Source organism: Pseudopipra pipra, chromosome 1 (assembly GCF_036250125.1).
Source record: "Pseudopipra pipra isolate bDixPip1 chromosome 1, bDixPip1.hap1, whole genome shotgun sequence".
Taxonomy (NCBI): Eukaryota; Metazoa; Chordata; class Aves; order Passeriformes; family Pipridae; genus Pseudopipra; species Pseudopipra pipra.
In genome coordinates this window covers 130,923,734-130,937,509 of record NC_087549.1, presented here as the reverse complement: position 1 = coordinate 130,937,509, position 13,776 = coordinate 130,923,734, and the positions used below count along the sequence as shown (strand labels likewise).

Below are 13,776 nucleotides of genomic sequence, written 5' to 3'. Positions count from 1 at the left end.
AGGAAAATAACACGAAAAATGGCAGTGTTTCCTCCAGATATTTTTTTGGCAGGGATAAAGATAGTGTTGCACCTTGGGTAGGGAGTCACAGAGAAATCAGTAACTCTCTACAGAGAAGGGAATGTGGAACTGTGTGGGCCAGGCTGTGGGATCCTAGCCACTGGGTAGAGCCACTATTAGTTACAATGAACACTGAAAATGCTCTGATACAAACAAAAATTTAAAGAAATCTATAGGAAGTGAAAGAGATTTCTTTCACAATATCCATTTACAGTGAGATGTGTGAGCTTAGAGCTGCACCTACCTCAAATTCAGCAGACCTGCTTGGAAGGCTGAAATTTAGCAAGCAGCAACAGATTTATTTCTTTCCATTTCTTGATTTGTTTTGTGTTGACTTGCAGGGTGTGCCTGGATCTCGTGGTCTTCCTGGAGCTGATGGCAGAGCTGGTGTCATGGTAAGACTTTTGTCTGGGCCACTATTTCTGAACCATCTTCTTTTATACGCAGACATGTGATGCTTTTTCCTACCTCTGTCTTATTTTATTTCTTTCTTATGGTAGGGACCTGCTGGTAACCGTGGTGCTAGTGGTCCTGTTGGTGCTAAGGGTCCTCATGGTGATGCTGGCCGTCCTGGTGAGCCTGGTCTTATGGGTCCAAGAGTAAGTTCGAACTCTGTGGTGTAAGTTTGAACTATGTAAAAAGAAAATTACTTACAATTAAGGGATAAAATTATTCAGAAATCCAAATGCAAAAATTCAGCATGTGCTAACCACAATTAGGGCACTTCCACCACTCTGTTGAAAAAAAAAAACAAACATGAGGAATGATTAAGAAGCATCAAAATATTTATTGAAATTAGTTCCTTTTGTTATGGTAGCATTTGATTGCCTTGTCATGGAACATTGTCACCTTGTACTGGATACTGCATTGACTTCTGAAAGGGGTTTCCACTTGTGATTATTTACAGAATATGGTCATTAAGAGCACAACTGTGGTGTGTGTGTCCTCTTTAACGAACTAAAAGAAAAGCAAACCCTACTAAAACGATTAGATGGCTGATCGCAATTATTTCTATTTTATTTTGGAAATTATTTCACTGAAAGAAGCCATTCACTTTTAGTGGTGTTGGCTGCAGTCAGATTATGTCCTTGTCATGGTCTTTAATTCTCTTTACTCTTCCTACCCTACCCCATGAAGTGAAAAGGTTTTCAATGCACACGTGAAACTATTAGGCATCTGCAAACATTGAAACACACTCTCCTCCAAAGCAGAGCCTAAATAAGTTTATCTGAGTGAAACAGGTACTTACCTATGCTGATTTTCAACTGGCAAGGGAACACACCACCAAATTAAACTTCAGTGTGCTTTAGATGCAAACTTGATAAGGCAGACAGTCCTGTTTCCTCAGTGTATATTGATAACTTGGCATCTCTCTGTGTGTATGCATGCATGTAGGAAAAAATGTTGATTAACTGTTGGGTGAGTTTGTTTCCTTCTAAAAACATGAAACTTTTCCTTTTTCAGGGTCTCCCAGGTCAGCCTGGAAGCCCAGGCCCTGCTGGCAAGGAGGGTCCTGTTGTAAGTACTTTACTTTCCATTCTGTTCCCCCATTGCATGTGAAACACACACATAAAGTGAGATTTTAAAAAGCAGAGGTCTCAGTGCTGAGCCCTCACACAACTACATAGAACCAGCAAAATTTTACTACCTTATTACTCAGAAGAACAGTGTGAAACTTTCCATTCGTTTCTGTGGGTCTCAGATTAGGCCTGTGTCCTGGAAGGGGAAGAAGAAATACACAGTTCTATGAAAAGAGAGAAAAATGGAGGAATGCGTGAGCATGCAGTGTATCAACAATGTTTAAAAGTTAAATGGCATTGGCTTCCTGTCAGTACACATTTCTCCTAAAGCTGAACTCTAATTAAATTACCTCAGCCATTTAATAGTATGATTTCTCTTTCTAGGGTTTCCCTGGAGCAGATGGTAGGGTTGGGCCAATTGGTCCAGCTGGTAATAGAGGTGAGCCTGGCAACATTGGATTCCCTGGACCAAAAGGTCCCACTGTAAGTACAGTACAGAAGCTTTCTATTACTATGAAGGTATTTCCAGACATCTTTAGGTCCCCAGCTCTGACATTAATCAAACACATCTCCCTGTATCTTCCTGTACTGCTTATTGTAGCATCCACTTACATTCAAGATTTTTGTTTTAACTTATTTTTCAGTTATCCAAAATATGATTAAACAACTGAAAAAAAATGTAATTATCTTAAGAATAATTGGACACTGAAGTGATTAGGATAATACACATCTATTTTATAATTTCTGCATCTCCATTTTATCATTTCTGTATATACGCTTCAGTAAAAGTTCTGTAAAAGTTGGCCATTAAATCTAAGGTTCAGTTCCAGAGTACTCTTATTTATGGAGCACTATCCAAAGGTCGCTCAGTTTAGAAGAAAAGTTACCTGTGACTTCAGTGGGCCTCTTAATATATCCCACAGAGGCCACAAATAACAATAATAACCTCCTGGATTTGGGTGCTGCTATACATACACACACATGCATACATGAGTAGAGTGTATTGCATAGGATACTATGCAGAGATTCATGAGTTATGATCTCAAAAAATAAGGAAATGGAGTTTTGAAAAGACAAGACATTTATTTTTGAGATATTCAAAGTGATCCAAAAAGTCAGATGGAGCTTGTAGGTGTTTTAATTGGGGTTAAAGAATTATTGCAATAAATCTTCTGGCAAGGAGAGTGTAAGTGTCTGCTTAGTAGTATAAATTGAGTCTAATACAAAGTCTTGGTTAACTTTTATATCTTTTTTTTCTTTCAACTTCAGGGTGAACCTGGCAAACCTGGTGAAAGAGGCAATGTTGGTCTTGCTGGCCCACGGGTATGTGGATATAATTGCTTTAGCACCCTCCAGAGAGAAAGAAGTAGATTTTCAAAACCTCTGTAATAAGATACCATTGGCCTGTGCAAGCATGAATAGATGATGAAATAGAAAAGCACTTGGGAATACATTCATCTAACCTCATGTCAGTGGGGGCTGTTACTTAATGGATAAATGAAAACTCCTCTTCTTAGGTGTTAATTGGGTAATTAATTTTGCAGTATTATCATCTTATGAAGAGGAAAAAATAGCACTCCCTGTCCTCAATTCTTTGAGGACAGTGTATGGTTTCTAGTTTATCCTGTAAATTTCCAACTTCTTATTGATAGCTGAAACTTACTAATTCTTCCATGTAGAGGGACCAAAGAATAAGTCTGTTGTGGGAAAAATGCTATCAGCAAGGTTCCTATATTCTGTAATTCCAAAATAAGCTTTCTTAAGGATGAATGTGCTGCAATAATTCAATCGCCAGAATTTAAAATTGTAAGAATCTTTAGCAAACTTTGACAGTGAAGTTTCTGCAGTTAAGTCCAAAATGCACAGGAAGTGACCTTTGGTTTTGGCACATAATAATTTAAATGTATTATTCATAAAAAAATCAAAACTTTGATAACAGCTTTCTACTTGAACATATATAGGGTGCTCCTGGTCCAGAGGGAAACAACGGTGCTCAAGGTCCTCCTGGAGTCACTGTAAGTAACAGCTTTTACACAGGTCCAATTTGTGATTTATTTTCATTAGTGGGACTTCCATTTTTAAATCCGTTTTCCTGTATTTCTCCTTCCAAGTTAATCAGTTGTTTTTCGTTCCATCCAGGGGAATCAAGGTGCAAAGGGTGAAACAGGTCCTGCTGGCCCTCCTGGCTTCCAGGTAAGTAACCATATGCTCTGCTCAATATTATCTATGGTTTCCAAAGCACGAAGTGCTTCTGCCTTAACTTTATGTGCATTCTTGTTTCTTTATACTTAGGGTCTGCCAGGTCCCTCGGGTCCAGCTGGTGAAGCTGGTAAACCAGGTGAAAGGGTGAGTGGCACATACAGTATTCTACAAGCGGGGGCAGGCATTGCATAAGTGCTGCATTTGCAATTGCACATGTGGTGAAGCAAGAGCCTGTTGGATCTATTTGCCAACAAAAAAAGCAATCTGTGTTATATGCAAAGTTTAATAGTCCCTTTTGTTAAAGCTAGCCACAATTGGAACTTGCATCATACTTCTTTTTCTAAGTTTTGGTATGAAACTGAGCCAAGACAGTCCTTTGCTTTTTGGGCCTTAAACAGTAATAAAGTATGCCTCCTCCCCCAGAGGAGGAGACAGTACATGAAAAATATTTTACTTCACATTTCTTTTGAAATCTTTAAGGTTAAGTCTAACTTGCATTACTCCAATTATGTTCTTTTGCAGCTCTGTTGATTTCAGTGAATTTACAGTGATGTACAACTGAGGTAGCTTAGGCGTAATTCATTCTCTGACTGCTGCACAGTTAGTGTGTGATGAAATCTGCAAATAGTTTATCCTAGGTGTCATAACCACCTTTAACATTTATAGTTACATCTCTCTGTGTCCCTGTAAAATAACTTACAATGCATATACCTGAAAAAAAGAGCTTGTAATTTAATAGCTAACGCTTCAGATGAAAAATTATCTCGTGTGTGCCTTGAGATACTGTGCAGCTAGATGAAAAGGGCTTATTTCCATGTATCTAAAAGATGGCTATTTGCCTGAAAATTTTCAATATGCTGTTGCAATTTGAGAAGCATTTCTGTTTACTGCTAAGAAACAAAGTACAATTTGAGCAAACAAGTTTGCTTTAGAAATAAGATTTACCGGTACATCTACTCTCTTCTAGGGTCTTCATGGTGAATTTGGTGTCCCTGGTCCTGCTGGCCCAAGAGTAAGTAACTCATTTGAAATCTGGTACAGACTGTCTTAAGAATGTGTTCAATGCTAGTTGTAGCTATACATTTCCAAGTTCCTCAAGGCTAAAAGCCTTGTTATAGAATACAGTGTATTGCAGAGCAGATTCCCAGGAATGAAAGAGAATTATCTCTGCTCTTTGCACATGTCAGGGTATATGATTATATAATACAACAGTTGCCAGTGTTAGTAAACTTCTGGATAAGCAGTATGACTATTACCCAAATAATGATACCCTGTATTAACCTCACAATGAGACTCTGGATGACAAAAGACTACAGTGTTACACTGAGGCCTGATGCATATGAGAATTTTCAAGTACAGTGCCTGTGTGCAGACCTTCCTAGCCTGACCACTTCAGTTGTACTATCCCTTGCTTGCCAGCTCCTACCTCCCAGGTAACCTCTTTGTGACAGTGAGCTGAATTCAGAGCCTGGAATAGCAATTGGAAGGTATTGCCTTCCACTTCCCTTTATTCCTGCACTGTCAATAAACATCTTTAAAGAGCTTTGTGTGGAGGCCTTCCTGCATGGCAAGAAGATCCCATTTATGTAGAGCAATGAGTGATTTGTAAAATGCTCGATTAGTTATTTGCTCTCCAAATTCGTTTATGAAGAGATTAATATTTAACCTACTTCTGTTGCTTCTTCCTTTTTTCTGACTTCCAGCCTAGATGTATCCAATGACAAATATTCCCATTTACTCTTATAAGTTATGTTGATCAGTTTAAACAGCACTTTCCCTCCCTATATTTAGTGCCCTGAGACTGAATCTTAAGGCATCAATATCAATAACCACGTCCTCTCTAGACTTTGCTGATCTATCCAAGCCTTTGTCATATTAGTATCAGTCACTTGCCCCTGCTCTAGCTTGCCTTAAGTATCTCAAACCCAGACCGGGGTGTATTTCATTCAGTATTCAAAATTATGTCTTATTGATGCTTTGTACACAAAACTAACACTAACTAAAAATACCTCATTTCTTGTGCCAGATTACATTTGCCTTTTTCATGTCTGCATCATGTTGGCTACTGGCTATCACTTTTCCCTTTCTGTCATTTTCACCAATGAAACTTCCATTTACAGCAGAAATTCTCATTTTTAGTGCCTACATAAATGGCCTGATACTTTGCACTCTTGAATTTTATCTCACTTTTTCTGTGACAGCCATCTAGCAGGTTATTCACTTCTTCCTGTGTAATATGCCAACCCTTCTTCCTGTTGACAAAAACTTCCACCTTTGTGATATCTGCACATTTCATAAATATCTATCTTCCTTTTCAGCCTCTCTGTCATTAACAAAATGTATGTAGAAGAAATATTAATCGAGGAACATTTCTAAAATATAATTTAATCTTCCACATCACTGGTGCTTCTAGCAGTATGCTATGTCTCCTTGAGTCAGTTCTTTGACCACATTATAGTTCTCATGAAAAATCCCAGATTTTGCATAATAACTATGATGCTGTTATGCAAAATTCAACATATTATACATAATACTGTACAAAATCCAGCATAATGAAAAATCTCTATTATACCTTATCAGATTATTCCCTGATGTCCAGCTTGATCACACTGAGATAATTTGAAATAAAGAAATATGAGTTTTACTAAAGATCTTTGATAGATCTGTTGTGCATTTAAACCCAGTTTCCAGCTACTTCCACATCTTCAGATGACCTTTATTTCAGAATTTATCCTTATACCTGTTATAATGTACAGGTCACATTAATAGGCTTTAGGTGTCACCTTTATTCTCCAATATTCACCAGGCATTTGACACTGTAAAAATAATTGTTTGGCAATTATTATTGCTTTAATTTCACTAGCATCCATTATTTTTCCTAAAACAGAATCTCCATTTGGCAGTAGAATGCAAGACACTATTACCAGAATGAGCACAGTAGCCAAAATCCACGTTCAAAAAGTATTTGTAACCTAATTGTCAGCTATTACCATGATGCAAGACTTTATTACCTCATTTTGCTGTATTTGTGTCAAAACTGGAGCCAGTTCTTATGACCAGTTTAGTTAGTGGCTGTACAATTTTCACACAGTTCTTAGTGGTTTGTTCAGATTAAAATGCTACTAGCCAGTGCTTTAAAACCTCTCAGCTACAGAGAAATTCAAGGGAAAACTTAAATCAGACTGTCTCCTGTAGGGTGAACGTGGTCCTCCTGGTGAAAGCGGTGCTGTTGGTCCCGCCGGTTCCATTGGAAGCCGTGGTCCTGCTGGCCCACCAGGCCCTGATGGTAACAAGGTACACCTTTCCCAGCTGCCACTGCCTTGCTGTTGAATTCCTGATGATTGAATTTGGACACAATCCAAAACCTGGTTTCCTGAGGGCATAGGTGATAACTGCTAATAGGTAGTTACCAATACACTATAGCCCCTGGGTCATCTCTTCAAGTGGTAAAGCTCCATTCCAGCTAGTCCATGCTAATATTAAATGGGTAGTACTGTAGATGATGGGAGGGGAACTCAGTTTGAATACAGCTTGTCAGCTGGGTATGCTATTATTCTGTTTTGAGATAGGATCTGAGATTTTGACTGAAATCCATGCTGACTTCTATTTATACCCACATCTACTTGTACACAGGAAGTTCTTGTGTCTAGTAAGCAATATTCTCCCCTGAACATCAGGGCAATAATAAGTGGTTATCTAACAAATTATGTTGGTTTGATGATAACTGAATCTGGGTCTTAGTTTTCAGGATTTTCATGGTGAATCTTTCTACAGAAGTTTAGTTGGGAACATGGGACACCCTAAAACCTCAGGAGCCCACAGAATCAGAGAGTGTTCATGTGTAGCATCTTAACTAGCTAAAAAAGTAAAATACGTACAATAGCTTAAGACAAAATGCTACTATTCACACTGTTTACAACCAAGCAGAACGATGAGCAAAGCACTAATGATGATTTTGTTCCAAATTGCGTGAATGATTTGACCCTGACTTACACGATATGCTGTTGCTGCTAGGGTGAGCCTGGCAATGTTGGTGCTGCTGGTGCTCCTGGTCCTGCTGGCCCTGGTGGAATCCCAGGAGAGAGAGGTGTTGCTGGTGTTCCAGGAGGCAAGGGTGAGAAGGTAAGGTGGACAACTGCTTTGTCACTGCGTGCACAGGTTTGGGAGATGCCTGAATTTCATTAACTTGAAAAAACCTGAAGGTTACCCCAGTTGAACTTTTATTTAGTGTGAAACTGTATTATTTAGTGAGCAAGTAGAGGTTTTGTTGGTCTAACAGACTGGCAGTCTTTTCTAAGGTTTTATTCTTATCTTTGCTCAGCATTTGGGATTGGCTTAAGTGGCAATTGGTTCTTCACAGGATTGGGTTAACAATGAACTTATCTTTACCAGAGAAATACTAAAGCTGTCTTTGAGTGCAGACTTTATAGTAGAAATGGGCCTACCAATCACAAAGGGCTAAGTCTCTGGATCAAATCCATGACTGCTCTAGGTGCAGTGACAATATAAGTAAATCAGTTGCAAAAAGTTTTGGATTGTATCAGTTTTCTAAAAAATCAGAAAGTATTTTAGCCAATTTAAACTCTTATATAAAGCTGTAAACTCTGGTTGCAAGTTCTGTTGCTACTTCTGCTTTGCCATATAATTATCTATAAAATTGATTTTTATCTTGCTATGTACCTTTCATTCCGTATTCTCTCCTGTTCATTATTTAAAATCTAAACTGAGATTTTTAGAACTGCATTATTTGACTAAAAATCCATAGTCATTTATCATAAATGAAGTTGTAAGGAAATTTTTAAAAATTCTTTGCAAACTTTTTAAAAAACACTATGTATTGACATGCAAATTAATGCAGAAGTCTAGGCTGTATTTAGGGGAAAAAAAGACATAGAACAGAGTGCTGGTCTGATTTCTTGACTCTAGTGGTGGCGTGGATGTAACTTTTTGTTATATGAAACATATGGCATTTTACGTGACCACCCATATGACATCATTGTTTGTAACAGCTGTTTTCCTGCTTCAATTAGAAAGTATAACACAAATACCTAGAATATTTTTTACAGATAGCTATTTCTTGACCAAAAGTAAAGGGGTTTTGACAGGGGATTTATATTCATAATTGGTAATATACATCAACTTGGGTTTGAATTTTTAATTCCATCCAAAATTCTTGGGACCTCGGAGAAACTAAATAGGTTTCCCATGAAAGAGGCAGACTTATAATTCTGAAAAGCATGTCAATCCTCTTTGCAAATTTTCACTTTTCAAGTCAGTACATAGTCAGAAATAAGAATGAAATAATAATCAAAGTCCATTCCCAAAAAATACCCTAGTATTATAAGCATCTTGTATGATGTGCAAGTAACATACAGAAACCCAGCAAACAGTTCAAGACTTATTTCATACAAACTACTGTGTTCATTACCAATATAATGCTTTTCTCCCCTCTGTGTATTCTAGGGTGCCCCAGGTCTGAGAGGTGATATGGGTGCAACAGGAAGAGACGGTGCTCGTGTGAGTATCTTTTGGTTCTACTTGAGTTTGCCTTGCTGCACCTCAGAACTTCAGTGACTGAAAAGGATGTTCAGGACTTAAGTTTCCCCCTTATTGTGTTAGTGCTTCTTTCTGCTTATTTTAATACAAATCAATGTGATTTTGTTGCCCCTTGTCCAGGGATGTTTGAATTTAGGGGGAGAAAGAGAGAAAAGTGTTTACTTCTCATGCATCCAAGCAGAGAAATTACGTGAGCAGAGAACCTTGTATTGCATAGCTGTTCACTGTGACATTATCTTCTTTAATTTCATGGGCTCAGCCCAGACAGCTAATTCTAAAGGCAGCCTGCAAAGCTACACAAAAGTTATCATTAATTTGAGATTTAAGGTGCCTATCCTAGAATTAATACTTGGGAAGGAAATAACAATAATAACAATAATAATTGGGAAGGAAAATAACAGAATAGATCATGTGTCCTTTTATCTTGAAAACATCTGGAAGAAAGTTACACACCTTTCTCTAGGAGGAAAGAGAAAAATTATTTAAAGTACTTGCTCCTACTCACATTTTGTTAGAAATGGTGTCCTGTCTCTTGACCTGCAGGGTCTCCCTGGTGCTATTGGTGCTCCTGGCCCTGCTGGTGGTGCTGGTGATCGGGTAAGTCTACTCTTTGAATGAAAAAGTGTCTTGTTTGTTTATGCAGTTTGCCCACGCATGAATATTAAAGATGATTTCCATCTTCCTAATGTGCACAAGTTCAGTACATTTTTCAGACTTGGGAGGCAAGTTTATTGGGACTATTCAGCAAAGTTTGCCATAGGACCCCAAACCTTTTCCTAAAAGGGCGGGGAAGTGATGCACATCTACATGGTACTGTGTTATATGGGGAGAAGATTCTGATTCAGGCTTTGGCTGAATTCTTCCCAGTCAAAGTTAAGCTCCACAACCCTTCTCACAGTGTGAGAAGGGGTTTTGATAAAGTGATGAATGACCACATATTATCTCAGAATGATCCTGTCTGAGAATTGTTAGAAATTATTAATATAGGGTGGGTCAAAAAAAGAAGCATTTTCAGCAACATCTCCTCCAGTGGAGACACAGGGGACTGCACCAGTACCACAAGGTCACCCCTATTCTGGTTACAGCAAGGCCTTTCCCCACAGTGTCATAATGTTTTCTGCTATCTGTTTAAGGGTGAAGGAGGTCCTGCTGGTCCTGCTGGTCCTGCTGGTGCCCGTGGTATCCCTGTAAGTAGCAATTTCTGCAACTATTCTTGTGTCAAAGACATGATGTTCAGAAAACTGCCCTTTTAAAGCCCAATCCAACCATTCCTCTCTGTTCTCTCTTTAGGGTGAACGCGGTGAGCCTGGTCCCGTAGGTCCAAGTGGATTTGCTGGACCCCCTGTGAGTTCTGTTTGTGCTTTCCTGATATTGATGCCATGCCATTCCTCTCTTTCCTTTGCAAGAGTTCTAGCTCCTCATTCTGTCTGTTTTTCTGCCTGTAGGGTGCAGCTGGTCAGCCTGGTGCTAAAGGCGAGCGTGGGCCTAAAGGACCTAAGGGTGAAGTTGGACCAATAGGTGCTATTGGCCCAATCGGTGCTTCTGGACCACCAGTAAGTGAACTGTCTCTTGTTAAAATGCACAGTTCTTAACTGTGCCGTGCAAGCAATACACTAATCTGAAGGCCTTGAGTTTTGAAAAAGTAATTAAAAAAAGAAACAAAACTTCAAAACAAATTAGGCTGTGTGGAAAGTCACCATACTGATTTTTCACGCATTATATAAACTTTGTCAATCTATTTATGTGGGCTCAGATTGTGAGTCTGGAACTGAAACAAGGAGAAAAAAAAACAAACACCTACTTTTCACCTTGCTCTGAAGATCAGGAAAATCAGTCTATCTTGGACCATTCAGGGAGAGATTGTGGGTAAGTTCTGAGCTGAGGATGTTGATACCTTTCTCTCAAAGTCAGGATGTGCTGTCACAGACTAGTTTTCAGACTCAGTCATCCAGAAGTGCATGTGGAAATTTGTTCATGCACCCACTTGCACACAGGCTTTTCATGTGCTACCAGCATTATTGCCCAAAGCTATATTCTGTTTCACATGCATGCAGCCCATTATTGGGGAACTGGTTGAATCATGCAGAAAGTCAGACCCAGGTAGTTCAAATACCATAAAGTGTTGCAAGATAACATGACTTGGGGTACTTACTGTATAATTTTAATAGACCAACACCAGGCTCTTGCACTATGTGGATGTATAAGTCACACAGTGCAAAAGGGGGACTTACTGGTTTTGCCCTACTTTCACATTTTGACTTCCAGATTTGTTTAGATGCACATAACATTTGCAAGGAAATTCATTTGAATCCTAAATGCCTTATATGCAACTCTTCCTAGGCCTTATGATGCTGATTTTAAATGTCTGTGAGAATTTAATACCCTAGTACCAGGATAGGCAGTGTGGTTTTGGGCCCAGTTATCCTCCTGCTGGAGTAAAAATTACCCTTAGCTATCACGAGAGAGACACTGAGCCCTTATTGTAAATAGGGAACATTAACTGCCTTTGCTTAATCCATCTCTCTTTTTCAATCCTTCATACCTAGGGTCCTGCTGGTGCTGCTGGTCCTGCTGGCCCTCGTGGTGATGCTGGTCCTCCTGTAAGTCTTCAAACTTTTGGTACTGACGTTGTTGCTTTTCATGAAGTTATTGTTGCTTTTAAAATTAATCTTCCTTTTCACTATCATTTTTAGGGCATGACTGGTTTCCCTGGTGCTGCTGGAAGAGTTGGTCCTCCTGGCCCTGCTGTAAGTAACTAATGAAGTTCTAATGGGAGATAAATAAGAAGTTGCTTTGGTTAGGGATAATCCTAAATTTTGTTTCATTGACACAAATTCTAATTGCACTAGATATCTCAGATCCCTATAGGATTGGATAAGAAAAATATCTGACTGTTCAGACTCCCAGAGTAGGAGCTATGCATTTAATTCTTGGGGGTTTTTTTACAGTGTGTCAAGCATTCTTATTCATCTTGAAGTGCCCAATCATTTGCAAAATCTGTGTTTATTTGCTTTTGTTCAAATCAATGGCTACACAGTTATTCCTGGTGGATTGGAATAAGGACATCATGTCCAATGTGCAAAAGCATGTTAAGGTTATCTTGTATCCACACTTTCTAAACTATCTGCAGTTCCAGCCCCTGTCTTGAGCACGGAAATGTCTCATTATGTTTTAGAATGTGAATCCCTGCTTATTTATTTTTCAGCCAGAAAATCTCATTCCAGATTGACATTTGAAATGTTTTTTTTCAAAGGTGTTTCCAACCTTTACCATAAAGTAATTCTTTCCCTAGATACCCTAGATATAAATAAATTTTAAATCCCAGTATCTAAAGCAAATAATCCTGTTGAATTGGAAGAGTTTGGGTTTTTTTCTCATAGATTTTATAATTGCAATTAATGTCTCCAGAGAGCGCTAAATCTATATTTTCCCACCAAATTATGCCACTTTCACCTGCCCTGATTAAAAAAAAAACTCAGTTCAATAACCCTACAGCTATCCTCTGCTGACAAAGCTATAGAAGTTGCTGCATCAGAGTAGCTGATAACGTGTTTATTGCAGAGCACATCTTTTTTACATGGACTTAAAGTGAAGTTTATCTCTGATATCCCCACTTAATGGATCTATATTGTAATGATGTCATATTCATACTCAATCCTAGGGCATCACTGGTCCCCCTGGTCCTCCTGGCCCAGCTGGCAAAGATGGTCCTAGAGGTCTGCGTGGTGATGTTGGACCAGTTGGCCGCACTGGTGAACAAGGTATTGCTGGCCCGCCTGGCTTTGCTGGTGAGAAAGGTCCATCTGGAGAGGCCGGTGCTGCTGTAAGTTACTGAGTATAACAGCTCGTTAAAGGTGTTTCTCTTATGTAAATGTTATGGCTTCTAAGATACTTTCGATGTTTGTGAAGGGCTTTTCTGTTTTACCCACAAATTTAGCAAAGCTTTTAAATAGTTCCAGTGAGACACAAGAAATTGTTTATAGGTGTGTTTGACAAACACGCCTTTAAAAAGTGAACCTGATCCCTGGATCTGGTTTTTTTTGCTCTTTGTTTTTCTTGTGGTGCGTTGTATCTTTCTCTGTAAGTAGAGCAAATGAAAGCAATATGACTAATTAGAGAAAAAATTGATACTTAGTCTGAGAAAGGGGAGCAGAGTCTCCTGCTCTGAAATTGGTCATCATGGCTGGAAAAGGGAACATGCAAACATCCATTTAGAACAATCTCAATTCATATCTGCATCAGAAACTGATTTGTGGGGATCATGATGTTAAAGTTGTCTTCCCCCAGGTTGACTTAGAACTATGCAAATAAATTAATTAATTTTGAGTATCTTTAAGCTTGCACATCTGAATTACTGGCTTTTTTTAAGGTCATACACATTTCTGTCTTATGAAGACAGAATACTCCCATTGTTTCTCAACAAAAAAATTATAGAAAT

At 38.7% G+C, this 13,776-nt stretch overlaps 1 protein-coding gene across 1 annotated transcript in view; it reads left to right on the top strand.

The window, feature by feature from the left end:
- Window positions 1-13,776, top strand: part of COL1A2 (collagen type I alpha 2 chain) — a 38,935-nt gene that overhangs the window by 17,453 nt on the left and 7,706 nt on the right. The window contains exons 22-40 of the mRNA XM_064677384.1: window positions 402-455; window positions 561-659; window positions 1,525-1,578; window positions 1,965-2,063; window positions 2,850-2,903; window positions 3,542-3,595; window positions 3,720-3,773; window positions 3,873-3,926; window positions 4,750-4,794; window positions 6,978-7,076; window positions 7,797-7,904; window positions 9,246-9,299; window positions 9,882-9,935; window positions 10,472-10,525; window positions 10,629-10,682; window positions 10,784-10,891; window positions 11,885-11,938; window positions 12,032-12,085; window positions 13,000-13,161. Coding sequence (XP_064533454.1) covers window positions 402-455; window positions 561-659; window positions 1,525-1,578; window positions 1,965-2,063; window positions 2,850-2,903; window positions 3,542-3,595; window positions 3,720-3,773; window positions 3,873-3,926; window positions 4,750-4,794; window positions 6,978-7,076; window positions 7,797-7,904; window positions 9,246-9,299; window positions 9,882-9,935; window positions 10,472-10,525; window positions 10,629-10,682; window positions 10,784-10,891; window positions 11,885-11,938; window positions 12,032-12,085; window positions 13,000-13,161 — 1,368 coding nt within the window. The remainder of the gene's footprint in view (window positions 1-401; window positions 456-560; window positions 660-1,524; window positions 1,579-1,964; window positions 2,064-2,849; window positions 2,904-3,541; window positions 3,596-3,719; window positions 3,774-3,872; window positions 3,927-4,749; window positions 4,795-6,977; window positions 7,077-7,796; window positions 7,905-9,245; window positions 9,300-9,881; window positions 9,936-10,471; window positions 10,526-10,628; window positions 10,683-10,783; window positions 10,892-11,884; window positions 11,939-12,031; window positions 12,086-12,999; window positions 13,162-13,776) is intronic.